The sequence below is a fragment of the Hyla sarda genome, chromosome 3, assembly GCF_029499605.1.
Source record: "Hyla sarda isolate aHylSar1 chromosome 3, aHylSar1.hap1, whole genome shotgun sequence".
Classification (NCBI taxonomy): domain Eukaryota; kingdom Metazoa; phylum Chordata; class Amphibia; order Anura; family Hylidae; genus Hyla; species Hyla sarda.
This window is the reverse complement of record NC_079191.1, coordinates 299,278,104-299,297,278: the sequence shown is the minus strand read 5'-3', so window position 1 is coordinate 299,297,278 and position 19,175 is coordinate 299,278,104. Positions and strand designations below refer to the sequence as shown.

At 43.0% G+C, this 19,175-nt stretch overlaps 1 protein-coding gene across 4 annotated transcripts in view; it reads left to right on the top strand.

The window, feature by feature from the left end:
- The window catches only part of LYST (lysosomal trafficking regulator), a 1,083,863-nt gene that overhangs the window by 903,514 nt on the left and 161,174 nt on the right, over nucleotides 1-19,175 (top strand). For all 4 annotated transcript variants that reach the window (XM_056566940.1, XM_056566939.1, XM_056566938.1 and 1 more), the window contains exons 43-44: nucleotides 4,204-4,421; nucleotides 10,421-10,651. In XM_056566940.1, coding sequence (XP_056422915.1) covers nucleotides 4,204-4,421; nucleotides 10,421-10,651 — 449 coding nt within the window. The remainder of the gene's footprint in view (nucleotides 1-4,203; nucleotides 4,422-10,420; nucleotides 10,652-19,175) is intronic.

Here is a 19,175-nt window from a genome sequence, read left to right as displayed (position 1 = left end):
TGAAAATTTTGAAAATTTTGCATTTTTCGAACTTTGAAGCTCTCTACTTGTAATGAAAATGGATATTCCAAATAAATTTTATTTTTATTCACAAATACAATATGTCCACTTTATGTTGGCATCATAAAATGGACATATTTTTGCTTTTTGAAAAAATCAGAGGGCTTCAAAGTAGAGCAGCAATTTTCAAAAATTTCATGAAAATTGCTAAATCTGAGGGGACAGATGTTATAGAACTACAAATCCCAGCATGCCTGGGCTGTCTAGGCATGCTGTGAGTTGTAGTTGGGCAACATCTGGAGGGCTACCGTTTGAGCACCACTGTAACAGTGGTCTCCAAACTGTGACCCTCCAGATGTTGCAGTTTGGCCTTTCTAGTGGTTGCCACAGTAAAGATCACTTTACTTTCATTCTCTCCCCCCGCCAACGTGGTTTCCCTACCTGAGCCAGGATCCAGCAGTCTCCAGCGACGATCGGGGGTCCCCAGGCATCTTCTCCTCCAGGTATCGGCCTCCATCTTCTCCCCACGTTCCCCTCGACATCCAGGGGTGGGCAGAACGGGGGGTTCTGCCCTGCCATTGGTCAGAATCAGTTATGACCAATGGCAGGGGAAAGGAGGAGATCACAGCACTGCGACCTCGCTCCTATCCCTCAGGATGATCAGGGCTGTCACTGACAGCTCCGATCATCCCTATTTTCCGGGTGATCGGGTCACCAGAGACCCGATCAGCCCGGAATAGCAAAAAATCGCATGTCTGAATTGACATGCGATTTTCTGCAATTGCCGACATGGGGGTCTCAGGACCCCCCTCAGCGATGTGCCGGGATGCCTGCTAGCGGCGGGGACCGGAATTCCCACGGGCGTGTGTATCCTTAAGGACTCGGGATGCAGGGCATATGCATATGCCCGGCGTCCTTAAAAGGTTAAGCCTTGCAGTGTGATGAGGCAGAGATTTGCAAGCTGGGTCCTGTGGTGGTGTGAGGGCACGGAATAGAATGCCACAGTAGTAAAGGCGACTCCTGGACAAAAGTGCAGGTGGCATGGGTGCCAAATTTGAGATATAACAGAAGAGCAGGGGGTATGACATAAACTGCACACCAATAAGGTCCTGTACACGACAGATTTAATAAACCTCTAAGCCAAGTATCATTGTAACTAATAATCACCAACTGACCTACACCAGTGAATAGAGGTGGCTTAAAACATCACTTTTAATATATACTCAGTAAAAGTAGAAAGTACAATTAGTGCTGTTCCGTGCATGTACTCAATAATCTTTGATCCAGATTATAACTGCTAAAAGCAAATATAATTATATCCAAGCTAGGAGTGCTATAGTATAATTCAAGCACATCCAACCATGAAAAAGTGCTACATCAAAGCACAATCAAGCTGATGTGACAAATCACTTGAGGTCACCCAGCAAATAGTTACTCTTTCAGTCATCCAATAATGGCGACTGAGTCTCCCAACGCGTTTCTATCACCTGTTATGGCGATGTCATCAGGGGAGGTATTGACATAGGAGTCAATAAAAAATAGACCGTCAGGGTGTGTACCAGCTGAACGGACTAAGTCAAGGGGCTACAGCATGTAACTACACACAACATGTGGCAGCCTCTTAGCTATGGTACTTAGATATATAAAACATCAATATAAGATTTTAAAGAACCATATGAATATGTTCCTTGAAGTCCAGCACCAACAGAGGCCTTTCCTGTAAAAGAAAAGAACATACATGTAGACAAGTGGCCATATGAAACTGATCTTGTTTACAAGTCAGCATTGCATTGCTTACTCACTTAACCACCTCCGATTGGCTGCCCTGCAAAACGAGAGAAACACAACCCCATTCAGTATTCCCTACGTTGAATCCACCTGTAGGGAAGGAATACTCCGAATGGAGTGTACTCACTATTGCGTGACTTCAAGAAGAAATACCAGTTGCGCGCACTCTCGCAGTGGCGAAGAGGCCGGCTGACATCCAGCCAAGCGCGCTGCCGCGGAAGTAGGCGTCTGACGTTATATCCTGTGCGACCATTACCTCACGTCCGGTGCATCCGCCCCGCTTCCCAGGGCGACGCGTCCTAAGGCGGTGCTTAGTTATCTGCACTCGCCGAACGTGTTAACTATTTGTGGTCTGCACAGGAAGTTCATACACTTTATAACAGGTCAGTAAACTAAATTTGCTGGTATCTCTAACATAGAACAATGCAGTTATCTCGGTTGTCACTGAGGTCTGCCTATATATGGATGGGCGTGTAATAAAGAGTAGGTGACAAGATTTATACAATTCCCAAACAAGGAGAGTTTGGAAAAAAAAGGGGGGGGGCACCTATTCCCCTAAAAGGGGAGAGGCAACTGGTTGAAGTGGCGTGTGGGGCAGTCCTATTTTTCATATAGATAATTAGGGTATTCAACTGGGTGGAATATATCAAGTATAAAGTGTACCCTGGCTGGATGTCAGCCGGCCTCTTCGCCACTGCGAGAGTGCGCGCCACCAGTATTTCTTCTTGAAGTCACGCAATAGTGAGTACACTCCATTAGGAGTATTCCTTCCCTACAGGTGGATTCAACGTAGGGAATACTGAATGTGGTTGTGTTTCTCTTGTTTTGCAGGGCAGTCAATCTGAGGTGGTTAAGTGAGTAAGCAATGCAATGCTGACTTGTAAACAAGATCAGTTTCATATGGCCACTTGTCTACATGTATGTTCTTTTCTTTTACAGGAAAGGCCTCTGTTGGTGCTGGACTTCAAGGAACATATTCAATGGTTCTTTAAAATCTTATTTTGATGTTTTATATATCTAAGTACCATAGCTAAGAGGCTGCCACATGTTGTGTGTAGTTACATGCTGCAGCCCCTTGACTTAGTCCGTTCAGCTGGTACATACCCTGACGGTCTATTTTTGATTGACTCCTATGTCAATACCTCCCCTGATGACATCGCCGTAACAGGCGATAGAAACGCGTTGGGAGACTCAGTCGCCATTATTGGATGACTGAAGGAGTAACTATTTGCTGAGTGACCTCAAGTGATTTGTCACATCAGCTTGATTGTGCTTTGATGTAGCACTTTTTTCATGGTTGGATGTGCTTGAATTATACTATAGCACTCCTAGCTTGGATATAATTATATTTGGTTTTAGCAGTTATAATCTGGATCAAAGATGTACATGCACAGAACGGCCCTAATTGTACTTTCTACTTTTACTGAGTATATATTAAAAGTGATGTTTTAAGCCACCTCTATTCACTGGTGTAGGTCAGTTGGTGATTATTAGTTACAAGAAGAGCAGGGGGCTAGCATAGTGACATGGGAGCAGGTCTGGAACTCCAATGCTGTGCGGCCTCACTCTTCCATGGCAAGCCACGCCTCCTTGTATTCTTAATTAAACTTGGTTAAATTGACACATGAATAAGGGAGTGAGTCCCTCAAATTGTCACTTCCAGACTGAACAGTGGGAACTACATTGCCATTCCTGTATCGTAATACTTTACATAAAAGAATTAAGAAAATCAAGACAACATTCTGAAGAAGTTGTGAGTAAATGCTACTTGTTGCTGAAAGTTTGCCATGCTAATTCTACCACATAATTAAGTGTTGTATTTGCAGCTCAGTTTGATTGAAATTACTGAAGCTAAGCTGTCATACCACAGGTATGGTGCTGTTTTTGAATTCACTTTTTTTTATATTCATGGATAACCCCTTTAAATACATATGTTAAAGGAGTTGTCTGGTGAAAAAGAACTTATCCCCTATCCAAGGATAGGGGATAAGTTATAGATCGTGGGGGCTCCAAGCACGGGGGCTCCCCGCGATGATCTGCACGGGGTCTCGGCAGTTTGCCGGAAGCGGACATCCGTACCCCTCATGAAGCCGTGGCCGGCACAACCCCTCCATGTATCTCTATGGGGTACTTGGAGGGGCGTGTCGGCCAGCGCTCCGTGCGGGGTATGGCACCCCCCCCTCCCCTTCCAGCCAACTGTTGTCACCCCGTGCAGGAGATCGCGGGTGGCCCCAGCCTTTGGACCTCCCGCGATATATAACTTATACCCTCCTTGGATAGGGGATAAGTTATTTTTCACCAGGCAACTCCGTTAACATATTTACTTTAAACATTGTTTACATAAAATTAGATGCCACCTGGATTTGACATAAGTCTTTTTATATTCTTTATACAATTTATATTTATATTAAACAGGTTTTGATTTTGGATTGCGTCAAAACGGAGAACGTGTAAATCATGTTAATCTGCCACCTTGGGCACGAAATGATCCCCGTCTCTTCATCCTGATTCATCGACAAGCCCTTGAGTCAGATAATGTTTCTCAAACTATATGTCATTGGATTGATCTGGTGTTTGGATATAAACAGAAAGGACGTGCTGCTGTTCAAGCTATCAATGTGTTCCATCCAGCTGTAAGTCTAATTATTAAGGAAATTTATTATAATCTACATAATTATTAAGTGTAAGAAACTTTGTCCAAAACCTAAAAATGGTCTAATATTGGAAATCTTTATATTTCAGCATAACTTCCGGATGGCTGAAGATATTTAGATAAAACTTTGTACACATGTTACTTATATGCCCACTAAGACTATAGCATAGTTAAATTAAACCTAACCAACCCCATTTGCAAAGATTTGTTTATTTTTTTTGTACCCAAAGCCCCATGTAAGTTAATGTTAAATTTAGGTTCCAGCATAACTTCCAAACCGCTGGAGATTTTTTGATTAAACTTGGTACACATGCTAATTACAGCAGGTGAAATAAGTATTAAAAGCCTAACCTTTTTTCTCACTGAATATCATTCCAAGGGTGCTATTGACATGAAATTTTCACCAGATGTTGGTAATCAATACATACAAAGAAACCAAAACAAATAAATTGGTTATCTGTAATAATGTGAAATGACATAAGGAAGTATTGAACACGTGAAGAAAGGGAGGTGAAAAAGTAATGAAAAGCCTAGACAACAGCCGAAATCTATCAGTATTTAAAAAAGCAATCCATACTTTTATGAGTGCAAAGTTATATCAGCTGGTTCAGTTCCAACTGATGGCCAACAAAGAGGTCTCATTGCCAAGGTGTCACACGAAACACACCATGTTTGCGTAAAAGCAAAGAGCTGTCTCAAGACCTTCACAACCTAATTGTTGGACAACACAACAATGGTGTTTATTACAGGCACATTTCTAAGCTTCAGAATGTTCCAGAGAGCACTGTTTGGCCCATAATACAGAAGTGACAATCATTTCACCATAAGTTTGCCTTGATAAGGTGCTTCTCACAAGATTTCTGACAGTTGGGAAAAAATAATCAGAATTGTCCGAGCCAAGGACCACTTGTGGAGTGCTTTTCAAAAGAACCTGGAATTAGCAAGTACTGTTGTCTCAAAGAAAACGGTAAATAATCCTCTCCACTGTCATAGCCCGTGTGCATGGTCACCACACAAGACTCAATTGCTGAATAAGAAGCATGTTGAAACTCATTTAAAGTTTGCTTTACAACAATTGAAAAAGCTAGTTAAATACTGAGAGAATATAATGTGGTCAGATGAGTGCAAAATTTTACTATTTGGATGCCATAATATACACCATAATTGGAAGAAAAAAAGCCCTGCACAACACACCATACCAATTGTGAAGTTTGGAGGTGGAAACATCATGGTATGTGGCTGCGTTTGAGCAATGGTAATGGCAAACTTTACATAATTGAAAGAAGGGTAAATGGGCAATTTTTTCTAAGACTTTCTTGACAAAAATCTGCTGCGATCTACATGGATGGTTAAGATTAAATCAGTATGAACATTTTAGCAAGACAATGATCCCAGTCACACAGCCAAGGAATTTTTCAAATGGTTTCAACGAAAGAAAATAAAGCTGCTAGAATGCCTGAGCCAACACCTGACTTATGAAGAATGGCCCAAAATCACACCAAAGGGTATGCATATAGGAACTGTCTTAGAGCTGCTATTATGAAATAAAGACTTATGTACAGAGTATTTCATAAATCAGTAGGTGTGTTCAATACTTTTTGTGCAATTTCACATAATTACACATAAATTGGTTTCTGAGCTTATTTGTTTTTGTCTCTTTGTATGTATGGATTTATTGAGTTGTTACCAACATTTAGTGAAAATTTCATGTCAATAGTAACTTTTGGAAATATGTTTAGTTGAGGAAAATGGTGGTGTTCATTACTTATTTCACCAGCTGTACATGTTAAATAAAAACATAGGATAGTTAAATTAACTCTTTGGGGACGGAGGGCGTATGCATACGCCCTCGTGTCCCATCACTTAAGGACGTATTGCGTATCCATACGCACCCCGTATTTCCAATCACCGCAGCTCGCCAGGTGGTGATCGGACCGGGATGACTGCTGATATCTATCAACAGGCAGCCCGTGGCAATGCCTAGGGGGGCTCTGAGACCCCCCCATGTTGGCGATCGCGGCAAATCGCTGGTCATTTCACACCAGCGATTTGCTGGAATGATAGGAGCTGTCAATGGGGGGCGGGTGGGGGGTTAGAGGTTAATTTCCCCCCCCACTCTGCCCACCGATTGAAGTCGGGGCAGAGCGGGGGAATACGGGCGGCGAGGTGGGGAGCATGGCCAGCTTACCGGACCAGCGGAGGCATCCTGGACCAGCGGCGGTGGTGTACCCGAAAAACACTACACTACACAAACAAATAATGAAATGTAAAACACTATATATACACCCTCTTACACATCCCCCCCCCCCCCAATTAAAATGAAAAACGTCTCATACGGCAGTGTTTCCTAAACGGAGCCTTCAGCTGTTGCAAAACCACAACTCCCAGTAATGCCAGACAGCCATAGACTGTCCTAGCAGGCTGGGAGTCTTGCAACAACTGGAGGTACCCTGTTTGGGAAACACTGCTGTAGGGTTTTGGTGGAGACAAGTCCCATCCTTGTAACCGGGTCCGCCCCTATTGGATATTCCTTATTTAGGCCTCAAGTGCGCATGGCGCTCTCTCACTTCAGAGCCATGTTGTATTTCAAGGAAACAGTTTAGGGCCACATATGGGGTATTTCCGTACTCGGGAGAAATTGCGTTACAAATTTTGGGGGGATTTTTCTCCCCAAAATTCAAATTTTTACACTAACATGTTGGTGTTGCCCCATACTTTTCACGGGACGTAAAAGGAGAAAAAGACCCCCGAAATTTCTGACGCAATTTCTCCTGAGTACGGAAATACCCTTTATGTGTACGTAAAATGCTCTGCGGACGAACTACATGGCTCAGGAGTGAGAGAACGCCATGTACATTTGAGGCCTAAATTGGTAATTTGCACAGGGGTGACTGATCGTTACAGCGGTTCTGACATGAACACAAAAAAAAACACCCACATGTGACCCCCATTTTGGAAACTACACCCCTCTCGAAATGTAACAATCGGTATAGTGAGCCTTAACACCCTACAGGTCTTTGACAAATTTTCATTAAAGTTGGACATGAAAATTAAAAATGAGTTTTTTCCCCTGAAATGCTGGCGTTACCCCAAATTTTTCATTTTCACAAGGGGTAATAGGAAAAAAAGCCCCCCTAAATTTGTAACCCCATTTATTCTGAGTATATAAATACCCCATATGTGGATGAAAAGTGCTCTGCGGGCGAGCTACAATGCTCAGAGGAGAAGGGGCGCCATTGGGCTTTTTGAGAGAAAATTAGGCTGGAATTGAAGACAATGTGTGTTTACAAAGCCCCCCTGGTGCCAGAACAGTGGACCCCCCCACATGTGACCCCATTTTGGAAACTACACCCCTCACAGAATGTGACAGGTGGTACAGTGAGCATTTATTCCCCACAGGTTTCTGACAGATTTTTTTGTACAGTCGTCCGTAAAAATGAAAAATGTAATTTTTCATTTGCACAGCCCACTGTTCCAAAGATATGTCACATGCCAGTGGGGTGTAAATGCTCACTGCACCCCTTACTAAATTCTGTGAGGGTTTTAGTTTCCGAAATAGTATGCCATATGGGTTTTTCTTTACTGTTCTGGCATCATGGGGCGACATGCCCCCAAAAACCATTTCAGCAAAATTCGCTCTCCAAAAGCCCAATGTTGCTCCTTCCCTTCTGAGCCCTCTAGTGCACCCGCAGATCACTTTACATGCACATATGAGGTATTTCTTTATTCGAGAGAAATGGGGTTACAAAAGTTGGGGGGGCATTTTCTCTTATTACTCCTTGTGAAAATGAAAAGTTTGGGGTAACACCAGCATTTTAGTGATAAAAATCTCATTTTTTATTTTCACGTCCCACTTTAATGAAAGTTTGTCAATCACCTTTGGGGTGTTAAGGCTTACTGTACCCCTTTTTACATTCCTTGAGGGGTGTAGTTTCCAAAATAGTAGGCCATGTGTTTTTTTTGTGCTGTTCTGGCACCATAGGGGCTTCCTAAATGCGACATGCTCCCCTAAAACCATTTCAGCAAAATTTGCTTTTCTAAAGCCAAATGTGACTCCTTCTCTTCTGAGCATTGTAGTTCGCCCGCATAGCATTTTACGCCCACTATGGGGTATTTCCATACTCAGAAGAGATGGGGTTACATATTTTGGGGGGCATTTTCTCCCATTACCCTTTGTAAAAATGGTAAATTTTGGGGGGAAAACTGCACTTCAGTGAAAAAATTATTTTTTTCCATTTACACATCTGACTTTAACAAAAAGTCGTCAAACACCTGGACTCACTGGACTCCTTGTTATGTGCCTTGAGGGGTGTAGTTTCCAAAATAGCATGCCATGTGTTTTTTTTTTGTTTGTTGCTGTTCTGGCACCATAGGGGCTTCCTAAATGTGACATGCCCCTCAAAAACCATTTCAGAAAAAATTCACTCTCCAAAAGCCCATTGTTGCTTCTTCCCTTCTGAGCCCTCTACTGCGCCCGCCGAACACTTGACATACACATATGAGGTATTTCCTTACTCAAAAGAAATTGGGTTACAAATTTTGGGGGGCTTTTTCTCCTATTACACCTTGTAAAAATTCGAAAACTAGGTCTACAAGAACATGCGAGTGTAAAAAATGAAGATTTTGAATTTTCTCCTTCACTTTGCTGCTATTCCTGTGACACACCTAAAGGGTTAACAAACTTTCTGAATGTCATTTTGAATACTTTGAGGGGTACAGTTTTTATAATGGGGTAATTTATGGGGTATTTCTAATATGAAGGCTCTTCAAATCCACTTCAAAACTGAACTGGTCCCTGAAAAATTCTGATTTTGAAAATGTTGTGGAAAATTGCTGCTGAACTTTGAAGCCATCTTATGTTTTCCAAAAGTAAAAACATATCAACTTTATGATGAAAATATAAAGTAGACATATTGTATTTGTGAATCAATATATCATTTATTTGGAATGTCTGTTTTTCTTACAAGCAGAGAGCTGCAAAGTTAGAAAAATGCTAAATTTTCAATTTTTCCATAAAATTTTGGAATTTTCACCAAGAAATTATGCAAGTATCGACAAAAATTTACCACTAACATGAAGTAGAATATGTCAGTGACAGTGGTCAGAATTGCAAAAAATGGTACAATCCTTAGGGTTATAATGGGCTCTCTCCCCAAGGGATTAACCCTTAGGCTATGTTCACATCCCAGAATTTCTGAATGGAATTCGGCATGGAACTTTGCATGAAAATTCTGCATTAATTTATAACAATACACTTTAATGGGATTCCGCTGTCCCATTCACAAAGCAGAATTTCTGTTGCAGAATTTCCGCTGCAGGAATTCCATTGAAGTAAATGGGCAATTAATATCTGCGGAATTTACTGCATAATTTTATGCGGAATTACGTACAGAAATTCTGCAGTGTGAACATAGCCTTACCCACCACCTTACATGAGGATGGAATTTTTTTCTAGAGTCCCATGCAAGTCTATGGTACTTCAAGTACCTTACTTCACAAGTTCCACCCTGCATCTTCGGGTGACTGTGTTGGTCCTGCTTGCAAGCTACAGCCACAAGTCACGCAGCTTTATTTGTCTCTTTTTTTCTATTCTCGGCTCAAGGCTGAAAATTCTTTGACTGATAAACCCACATCATTGATTCTTCAACCACAATCTCTTAATCACAGTTCAGCCCCACCTTACTCTACAAGCTGCACTCTGCATTGCCATGTAAATGTGTTGGTCCACATAGCCACACCCCTTCCATTTTGGTCCTTTGTTGGTTTGGCTTGCATTTCACGCCCACTCCCAGAAAGCCACAGACCACACTCTGCATAGCCACCCCCCTTCTATCTTTGGCTGCCATTTCATTATCACAACTCAGCCCCACCTTAGGTCGGGATATGCAGACAAAAGCATCCTCCTATGTAACTTTTCCTCTGCCACAAAGTTTAGGTAGGAAAAATGCTGAATCAGAATTTTGCTTTCTTTCCTTCTAGACTTATTTCGGAATGGATGTTTCAGCAGTTGAAGACCCTGTACAGAGGCGGGCTTTAGAAACTATGATAAAAACGTATGGACAAACTCCACGCCAACTGTTCCACTCAGCACATGTGAGCCGCTCAGGATCAAAGCTTCTACTGGAAGGAGAACTCCCAGCAGCCATGGGTCTGCTAGTTCACTTTGCATTTCGGGAAAACAAAGAGAGCACCAAAGAACCTACATATCCTGTATGTAAAAAAAAAAAAATAGAAAGCTATTCACAATAATTTAAATGTTTCTGAATTAAAAACAGCCACATATATATATAGACAAATGTTAATGCCACACAGCAGATAAAGTTATCATTAACTTTTTTGGTAACATATAAATTTTATTAGGAATAAAAGTCAGATGCACATAACTGCACACATTTCGGGACGCAGCCCGAGACAAGGGGGGATATGATAACCGTATATAAGTATATAAATGGCCCATACAAAAAATATGGAGAAAAACTGTTCCAGGTTAAACCCCCCCAAAGGACGAGGGGGCACTCCCTCCGTCTGGAGAAGAAAAGGTTTAGTCTAAAGGGGTGACACGCCTTCTTTACCGTGAGGACTGTGAATTTATGGAACGGTCTACCTCAGGAACTGGTCACAGCAGGAACAATTAACAGCTTTAAAACAGGGTTAGATACATTCCTGGAACAAAATAACATTAACGCTTATGCAGAATTATAAAACTACATCCCCTTCCCTTCAATTCCCTGGTTGAACTTGATGGGCGTATGTCTTTTTTCAACCATACTAACTATGTAACTATGTAACAAAGCAAGATCGGTAATCATAACCATCATATAACCAAAACAGTGGGCATATAGAGAAACAAAGAGGAAGGCAGCATATATCAGCATACAAATAATTGGTACTGTCAGAACACAAAAAGGTCAATACATTGACATAATATAGCGAATGTTAGGGCAATAGGAAGACCACCACCACATCATCCCTCATGGCATTTATTTTTTCAGAAAGCATAATGGAATTAACATGATCAATGACATTATCTAAAGAAAAAAACGAAGACTTCCACGTGAATCCTGGCTGCCATAAGGACAAACTGGGCTTAGCGAAATAGTTTATTCGGCATGCGAGATGGCCGCCTACTAAGAAGGCAAAACATAGGTTGAAGGGGATAAGGAAACCCAGTAACCTCCCGCAATAGGGAGACTACTGAGGACCAAAAGGTCCATGCCATTGCGCAGGACCATCATCTGTGGTGCATAGAGCCAGGGTTAGTGCAACCACGGAAACATAGTGGCGAGGATGATGGAAAAATCTTATGTAAGCGAGTGGGGACATAGTAGGCCCTACAAAGTATTTTGAGAGAGGTTTCCGTAAGGGAAACCTGCCAGCTCCTCTTACTAAGAGATTCACAACAAAATTGCCATATAGCGGAGGGATAAAGTGGTGCGAAAATCCGCCTCCCATTGCAACATAAATGGTAACTTGACATTCGGTGGAGGGGCATTCAACTGGCTATACATCACAGAGGGCAAACCCTTTCAGGTAGACGAGTACAGCAGTAAACGGTCAAATCTAGAAAGGGATATATCAAGAAGAGGAGTAGAAAGAGAACTAAGAAACTAAAAGACCTGATTGACGCGCAGGCATTCCGAAGCTGGAGGTCTGAAATTAAAGATAGAGGCGCTCCATGTAAAGTGCCACACGTGCAAAATGAAGCTGAAGATTGGAAATGATCTGCAAATTCCTCCAAACTCAGAAGGTGCCCCTGAACCAGAAAGTTGCAGATAGAAAAAACTGCGGAGGCACTGCCCAGGTGGATAACAAGAAGATCGGACTCGGATGGTGTGGTGAAACATGTATTTTATTCATACATGAATCGGTTGTGCAAGACGCGTTTCGAGGGTAAAGCTTCCCTCTTTATCAATTGCATACAAAGGGTTACAGAATAGTCACTTATGTACAGTTGTGGATGGCGCCAAAACCGATGGCATGGGTTAGAGGGTCAGGGTGGGTGGTACCAAAGATGTGCCAGTGGATGCGGCAGATTTGCAAGATATCACATTACAAAGCTACATCGATACATACGAATAATACCACATAAAGTAATCAGTTTATTATAAGCTGTATAAGATTGGGTGGGAAAGGATACGTGAGTGTCAGGTTTGAATAGTCAAAGCCGCCGGTCCGTGTAAGTCACGTGACTAACGGGCGACCAATGGAGGGATAGTTGAGGATGACGTACGGTATGTTGGTTTGTACGTTAAGGTGTTGGCCAATAGTGGCTGGCGGTTTCTGTCCAATCAGGACGGCGCCTACCCTTTCAGTGGATGGCTATGGACCGGCTATGTGCTGAGTCCGGATGGTGTGTGAACCAATCAGATGGGACGATTGTACGGGTGGCCAATGGGGGAGAGGGTGGAGTATGTGGGTGTGACGTACTGTGGGTTAAAGATGTACGTACTGGTCCTGGCTATGATGCGTGGATGTGTGATTGTGTGTTGCCCAATCAGGACGGCGCCTACTTGTTCAATGGAGGGCTATGAAACCAACAATGTATTGACTTGAGTGGTGCTGATGTTGTGCGGCGGAGGAGGTGGAAGGGGAGTGGTCCAATCAGGAACTAGTGAGTTATGTTGAATGGACCAATGGTATGAACGCCTATTTAGTAAGTGTAGTAGCCAGAATGTTTGAAAGGGGATTTAGATAGTGTGTTCTATGTATTCATTTAAACCCCGTGGAGTGAATGTTTTCAGCTTGAAGATCCAATAATTCTCTCGCCGGCACAGTTGTGAGTATCTCCTGTTGCATGATGAAGGAATATGTTCGATGGGGGTTAGTGTAAATTCTGAGAAATTCTTATTGTGTTTGTCGGCTGCATGTCTTGAGACGCGGTGTAGCTGGTACCTGTTTGTTACGTTTGAGTGGTGCTTATTGATCCGTGTACTTAGCATTTGGATTGTTCTGCCGACACATTGGATGCCGCACGAGCATTCCAGCAGGTAAATGACATGTCGTTTTGCAGTTCATCAAGCTTTTGATTTTGTGGCTTTCGCCGGTGATTTTGGATATGAATTCGTGGCAGCAATTTTTTTTATATTGTAACAGCATTTGCAGTTCTTTGAGGAGCATTTGAATGATCCTGTGATGTCCATATGCGGAAACAGGGTGGGTTTGGTCTCTTTGAGCTTACTTGGAGCCAGGATATTTTTAAGGGATTTGTTTCTCCGGAATGTGAGTTTGGGGGCTGTGGGTAGGATCTCTTTCAGGAATGGGTCCAGGAGGAGGGTGTTCCAATGTGATTGTAAAATCTCTTTGATCTTTCTGTGGTCGGTGGAGTAGGTGGTTATGAAGTTATAGGAGAAGGTGTTGTCCATGCCCTGAGTTGGCATATCCTTAGAGCATTTCGGTATTAGGCATTTTTCCTGGTCTAGCCGGCCGGCTCTCTCTTTGCTGTTGTGGATGAGTGATTTGGGGTATCCTTTTGCTCTAAATCTTTGGTCGAGGATTTTGCTTTGGGTGATGAAGTCCTGGCTGGTAGTGCAATTAATTCCTGCGTATCCGTTTGTATTGTCCATACGGGATATTTTGTGTCCATTTTTTGTACTGGCAGCTGGTGTAGTCTAAATAGCTGTTTCCATCTACACTTTTGAAAAATGTTTTGGTGGAAATTTTTTCTTGGTCATGGTAGACTATTACGTCGAGGAATTCTGCATGGTTGGGATAATGTGTATGGGTGAATCGAACGATCCAGGTATTGTCATTTAGAGAGGTGGTGAATTGGATAAGCTCATCAGCGTTTCCGTCCCAGAAGATAAATATGTCAAAGATAAATCTTTTATACGTGATGCAGTGCTGGAAAAGGGGGTGATGGTGCAGGATCTCATTTTCAAAGGAGCCCATGAAAAGATTAGGGAAACTAGGTGCGAATCGCGTCCCCATCACTGTTCCACAGTGCTGGCGGTAGATGTGTCCGTTGAATTTGAAGAAGTTGAGTTTGAGGATTAATTTTATGGCGTTTAGGAGGAATACTTGTTGTAGTGCTGGCATGTGTATGTCTTTTTGGAGATACTGGGAAACAGCTGCGAGTCCCAAATCGTGTTTGATTATGGTGTACAGGGATGAGATATCCATGGTGAGGAATGAATAGTGGTCTTTCCATTTTAGATTAATTACTGATTGTATGAAATCGCTAGTGTCTTTGGTGTATGATGGTAGGAGGCAAACATATTTCTGTAGGTGCCAATCGGTGTATTGGGATAAATTGGATGTTAGGGAGTTGATCCCCGAGATGATGGGGCGTCCGGGTGGGTTTGTGGCGTGTTTGTGGATCTTCGGTAAATGATAAAAGAGAGGGGTATTGGGTTCGGTGATTCTCATGAAGCTGTGTTCATGCTTGCTGATGATGCCGTTTTTGAGACCTGTATCCAATATTGTGGATAATTCTTGAGTATTGTTGAAAGGGGTCTTTTCTCAGAATTTCATAGGAGATGTCTGTTAGTAGTCTGTTGGATTCTGCAATATACTTTTCCTTGTCCATAACTATTCCGCCCCCTTTGTCTGCGGATTTTATGATGATGGTTTCATCCGTGGAGAGGAATTTGATAGCTCTTTTTTTTGCTCATGTTTAGATTGTGCTTGATAATTCCTTTACTGCCTTTGGTGAGTTCCTCTAAGTCGTTTGATACCCCTGCCATGAAGGTTTCTATAAAATTGCTCCTGTGGTATGTAGGATAGAACGTGGATTTATGTTTGAGACCTGTATTGTTTGGAGGTGGTTCTAGGGGGGTCTCATAGTCGGTCTTTTGGGCGGCCGAGTTGTTACCTCTGGTCTGTAGTCGGGGTAGATTTAAGTGCCTTTTTAGGGTCAGCTTGCGGATAAAGGTGTTAAAATCTAGAAATAGAACGAAGTCACTCGATTTGTTAGACAGGCCGAACGATAGTCCTTTTGATATTACTTCGAGTTCCGACTTCTCTAGAGGCCTTTTCGATAGGTTAAATATTTTGATGGTGTCCGTGGAGAATATTGAGTTACCAGGGCATGTAGATGTAGTTGGTTCTTTCAATAGCGAGTGTGTTTTTTCTTCTTTTCGTGGTCCTCCTCTTCGCCCTCTCTCTCTTTTCTTTTTGTGTTCTGTGGTCGAATGGGTGCCGTTAGATGAATAGTCTTTATCGGGTACAGGTTGTGTTCTGGGGTCTGTCCCAGAGTGGGGGGAAGACCTAAAAAAGACTCTGAGAGGAGAGTGATATTACCGGTAGTAAGGGTGGTGTTTCTTTGCAATTGTTGTGAGGTGGAGGTATTGCATGGTGTGAAGAAATGATTGGAATGTTCCAATACCAATGGATCTTGTGTGGGTGTGATACTCCCGTGTGTGGTGATCAAGGAGTCCTCAAAAATAGGGTCTGGGTGGTCGCTGGAGGTGCTGTAGCGCCCCGAAGGTAGTTCGGGTTGGTTGATGGGTAGCAGTTCAAGTAGCTCTTTCGGGATTAGTTCAATGCGGTATTTGCTTCGGTGTTCTTGGCGTAGTGAGTAGGGCCAGGGATTTCCTTGGAGCCGGAATTGGTCTGGGGTGTGCGGTGGACTTGGGTCTGATATGGTTATTGCGGGATAGAGGTGTATGGGTTTTTCGGGACACGGGTGTCCGTGGATGAGTGGTATGACACTTGTAAACGGGTGTCCTCAAGTGTCGAGGTTTATTGTTGTTTGGGGTGGGTTTGAGGGGGTGGTGGATAGGGTTTTTAACGTTAATTATATTGTTGTTATTAGTTTCACGTTTTTTTGTGATGTCTTTGTTAAGCCAGAATTTTATATTATTGTTTTTGTAGTCTGACCTGTCTCTGTTGAGTTTGTGTATTTTTTTTTTGTTGCAATTTCTTCCTCAAATTTGTGTATTTTGGAAGTGGTGGTTTTGTCACAGTTTGTATATTCTTTTAAGTGTTTCAGACAGCTTAAATGAGTAAAATATGTGAAGAGAAAAAACACAGAAGTGGCGCCTTGATGGTGCCTTTACCTTTCTAGTTATAGGAGGTAAGGGGGGGGGATTTAGCGGGGAAGGATAGGGAGATTTTCTGCTCACCTTTCAGAGTTGTGCTGCATAACAGGCACAACTCTGCGATGCATATAGGCTGGTATGCGGCAAGGTTCCGGGGCCGCTGACTGCTGGATCTGCTGGCTGATGTTCTTGCTTGTCTCCGGTGCTGCGGGGTGTCACCTGGTGCCGGTGATGTGGAGCGCTGATTTTGTGGAGTAGACACCGTCCTCTGGTGTACTCCAGATGTTCAGATGTGATCCGCTTGGCAGAGTCGGCAGATGCGGTCAGCTGGATGATCCCCTCGATGTGTGCTGGTACCTTGCGGCCAGTGCGCGGTGGAGATCGGGGTGAGCAGTCGGGTGCCACTATCCTTTAAGTCCCGATGATGTGGCGAGGAAAAGAGCCTTAGGTTGGTGATCGGGAGCAGCTTTCTGCCGAGACCGCTGGCAGGCGGTGGCAATAGTACAGGAGCAGGATGCGGGAGATCCCACACGGGGATTTATCCCAGAAAAAACCTCGGCGTGTGAAAGCGCTTCTCCGTTGCAAAAAATTTGGTTGCTGTAAACTTCTTGGATAAGAAGGGGGGATTTATTGACGGTTGGGTTTACAGAAATAAAGAACACAAAAAGTAAAAAAGTAAAAAATAGAAAATAAAAAAATATAAAGCATAAAGCAAACAGGATTGGACAACGCGTTTCAAAAGGGTATCCCTTTCTTCTTCAGGTCCCTGAAGAAGAAAGGGATACCCTTTTGAAACGCGTTGTCCAATCCTGTTTGCTTTATGCTTTATATTTTTTTATTTTCTATTTTTTACTTTTTTACTTTTTGTGTTCTTTATTTCTGTAAACCCAACCGTCAATAAATCCCCCCTTCTTATCCAAGAAGTTTACAGCAACCAAATTTTTTGCAACGGAGAAGCGCTTTCACACGCCGAGGTTTTTTCTGGGATAAATCCCCGTGTGGGATCTCCCGCATCCTGCTCCTGTACTATCAGACAGCTTAAAGATACAGTCATCAATTTCATCAGATATGCCGTAAACCAAAGAATCACGTTTTTCAATCAAAATGTTAAGCAAAGTACAAGAGCATTCGTTTAATGCTGCGTCCCATTTATTATTCAATACAATATCCCCTTTAAATGAGGAGGTGGTGTGGATTCTCAAACCTCTTGGCAGAATATTTACTGCCAGGTAAACTTTGAGAAAGAGTCAAGGTGATGTTGTATCTCCGATTTGGATAATGCTTCAAGTTCAAAGAAAAGTTCTCGCATCAGTTTAAATTCGATTTCATGGACTGCTGCGTTACTTTTAGTCGGTATGTCCTGAGGTGGTACCTCTTGTAATGATTGGACCAGGTTTCTGAAGGTGATGTCCTTTTTCGAGAGTCTCGTGGCCTTTAGATCCATGAAAAAATGCGGGATGAAGAATGTTACGGTCGCCTGTACTCTACGACTGTCTGGATAGGTAGTCGGTTGCCGGGGTCCGTTTGCTGCGGTCCCAGATGTGCTAAGACGAAATGGTGAGAACAAAAAAATAGAGGACGGCGCCTCGTGTAATTCCGTGGGGTCCCGAATGCCCTGAAATATTGCTCACCTTAAATGACGCTTGGTTTTATGCATTGAACTCCTGAGTAGCGGGGTGGTTGGAGAAATCCTCGGCTGCAGCCTGCAGAGAAAACTGGGCTCTTTTCGGGAGTTGGTGGAGGTCCAGATGGTTGCAGAAATAAAAAACTACTAAGATGGCACTGCCCAGGTGGATAACAAGAAGATCAGACTCGGATGGTGTGGTGAAACATGTATTTTATTTATACATGAATCGGTCGTGCAACACGCGTTTCGAGGGTAAAGCTTCCCTCTTTATCAATTGCATACAAAGGGTTACAGAATAGTCACTTATGTACAGTTGTGGATGGCGCCAAAACCGCTGGCGGGGGTTACAGGGTCAGGGTGGGCGGAACCAGAAAGTCATGAAAACCAGATAGATTCAGTGAGAAGCAAGAAAGAGAGGGGACAGTGGGGAGGAAGGAGATTGATGACGAAACAAGAAACCGAGCAACCGCCACAAAGAAAGCGAATACAAGGTAAGTAGAGCAGAAGAAGGGACATAACGGGAGAATGGAGGGATAGACCACATAATAGCAGAAAATGAATGAGGGAGGAGCAATGAAGATTCCAAACGGACGCAAAGAGGTACTCCTTCAGGAGCCATAAACCAGGCAAGTTATCTCAAATGTGCGGCATAATAGTACTTGAGAAAGTTAGGGACAGAAAGGCCACCCAAACATTTATTATAGTACATAATAGAGTGGGGAATGCCGGGGGGGGGGGTTTATGCCAAACATCCGTCCGACTGAGGCAACCTGAGATCTGCTGCTGGTACTGGGATCGGCAGGGTTCTGAAAAGGTAGAGAAGGTAAGGGCGAAACAGACGCAAGTAGTTAGCAGAATAGAGAGAGGAAACAGTAGAGGTCAAGGACACACCAGGATAAGATAGTCTAGAAGCAGGGTCAGGAAAGGCAAAGTTAAGATAGATCAGCTTCTGAGTATGCAGAGGAATGCTACAGAAAAGAGAATATTATTTCAAGACATTCACCCGCAATCCAGAAACAAACAGAAAAGTCACAAAGAAGGTGAAAGAGGTTTGGAAGAGAGGTAAGAGGCCGAGTAAGGGACAATTGGAGATCCTCGGCAAACAAGCTTAGTTTATAGTACGTTTGAC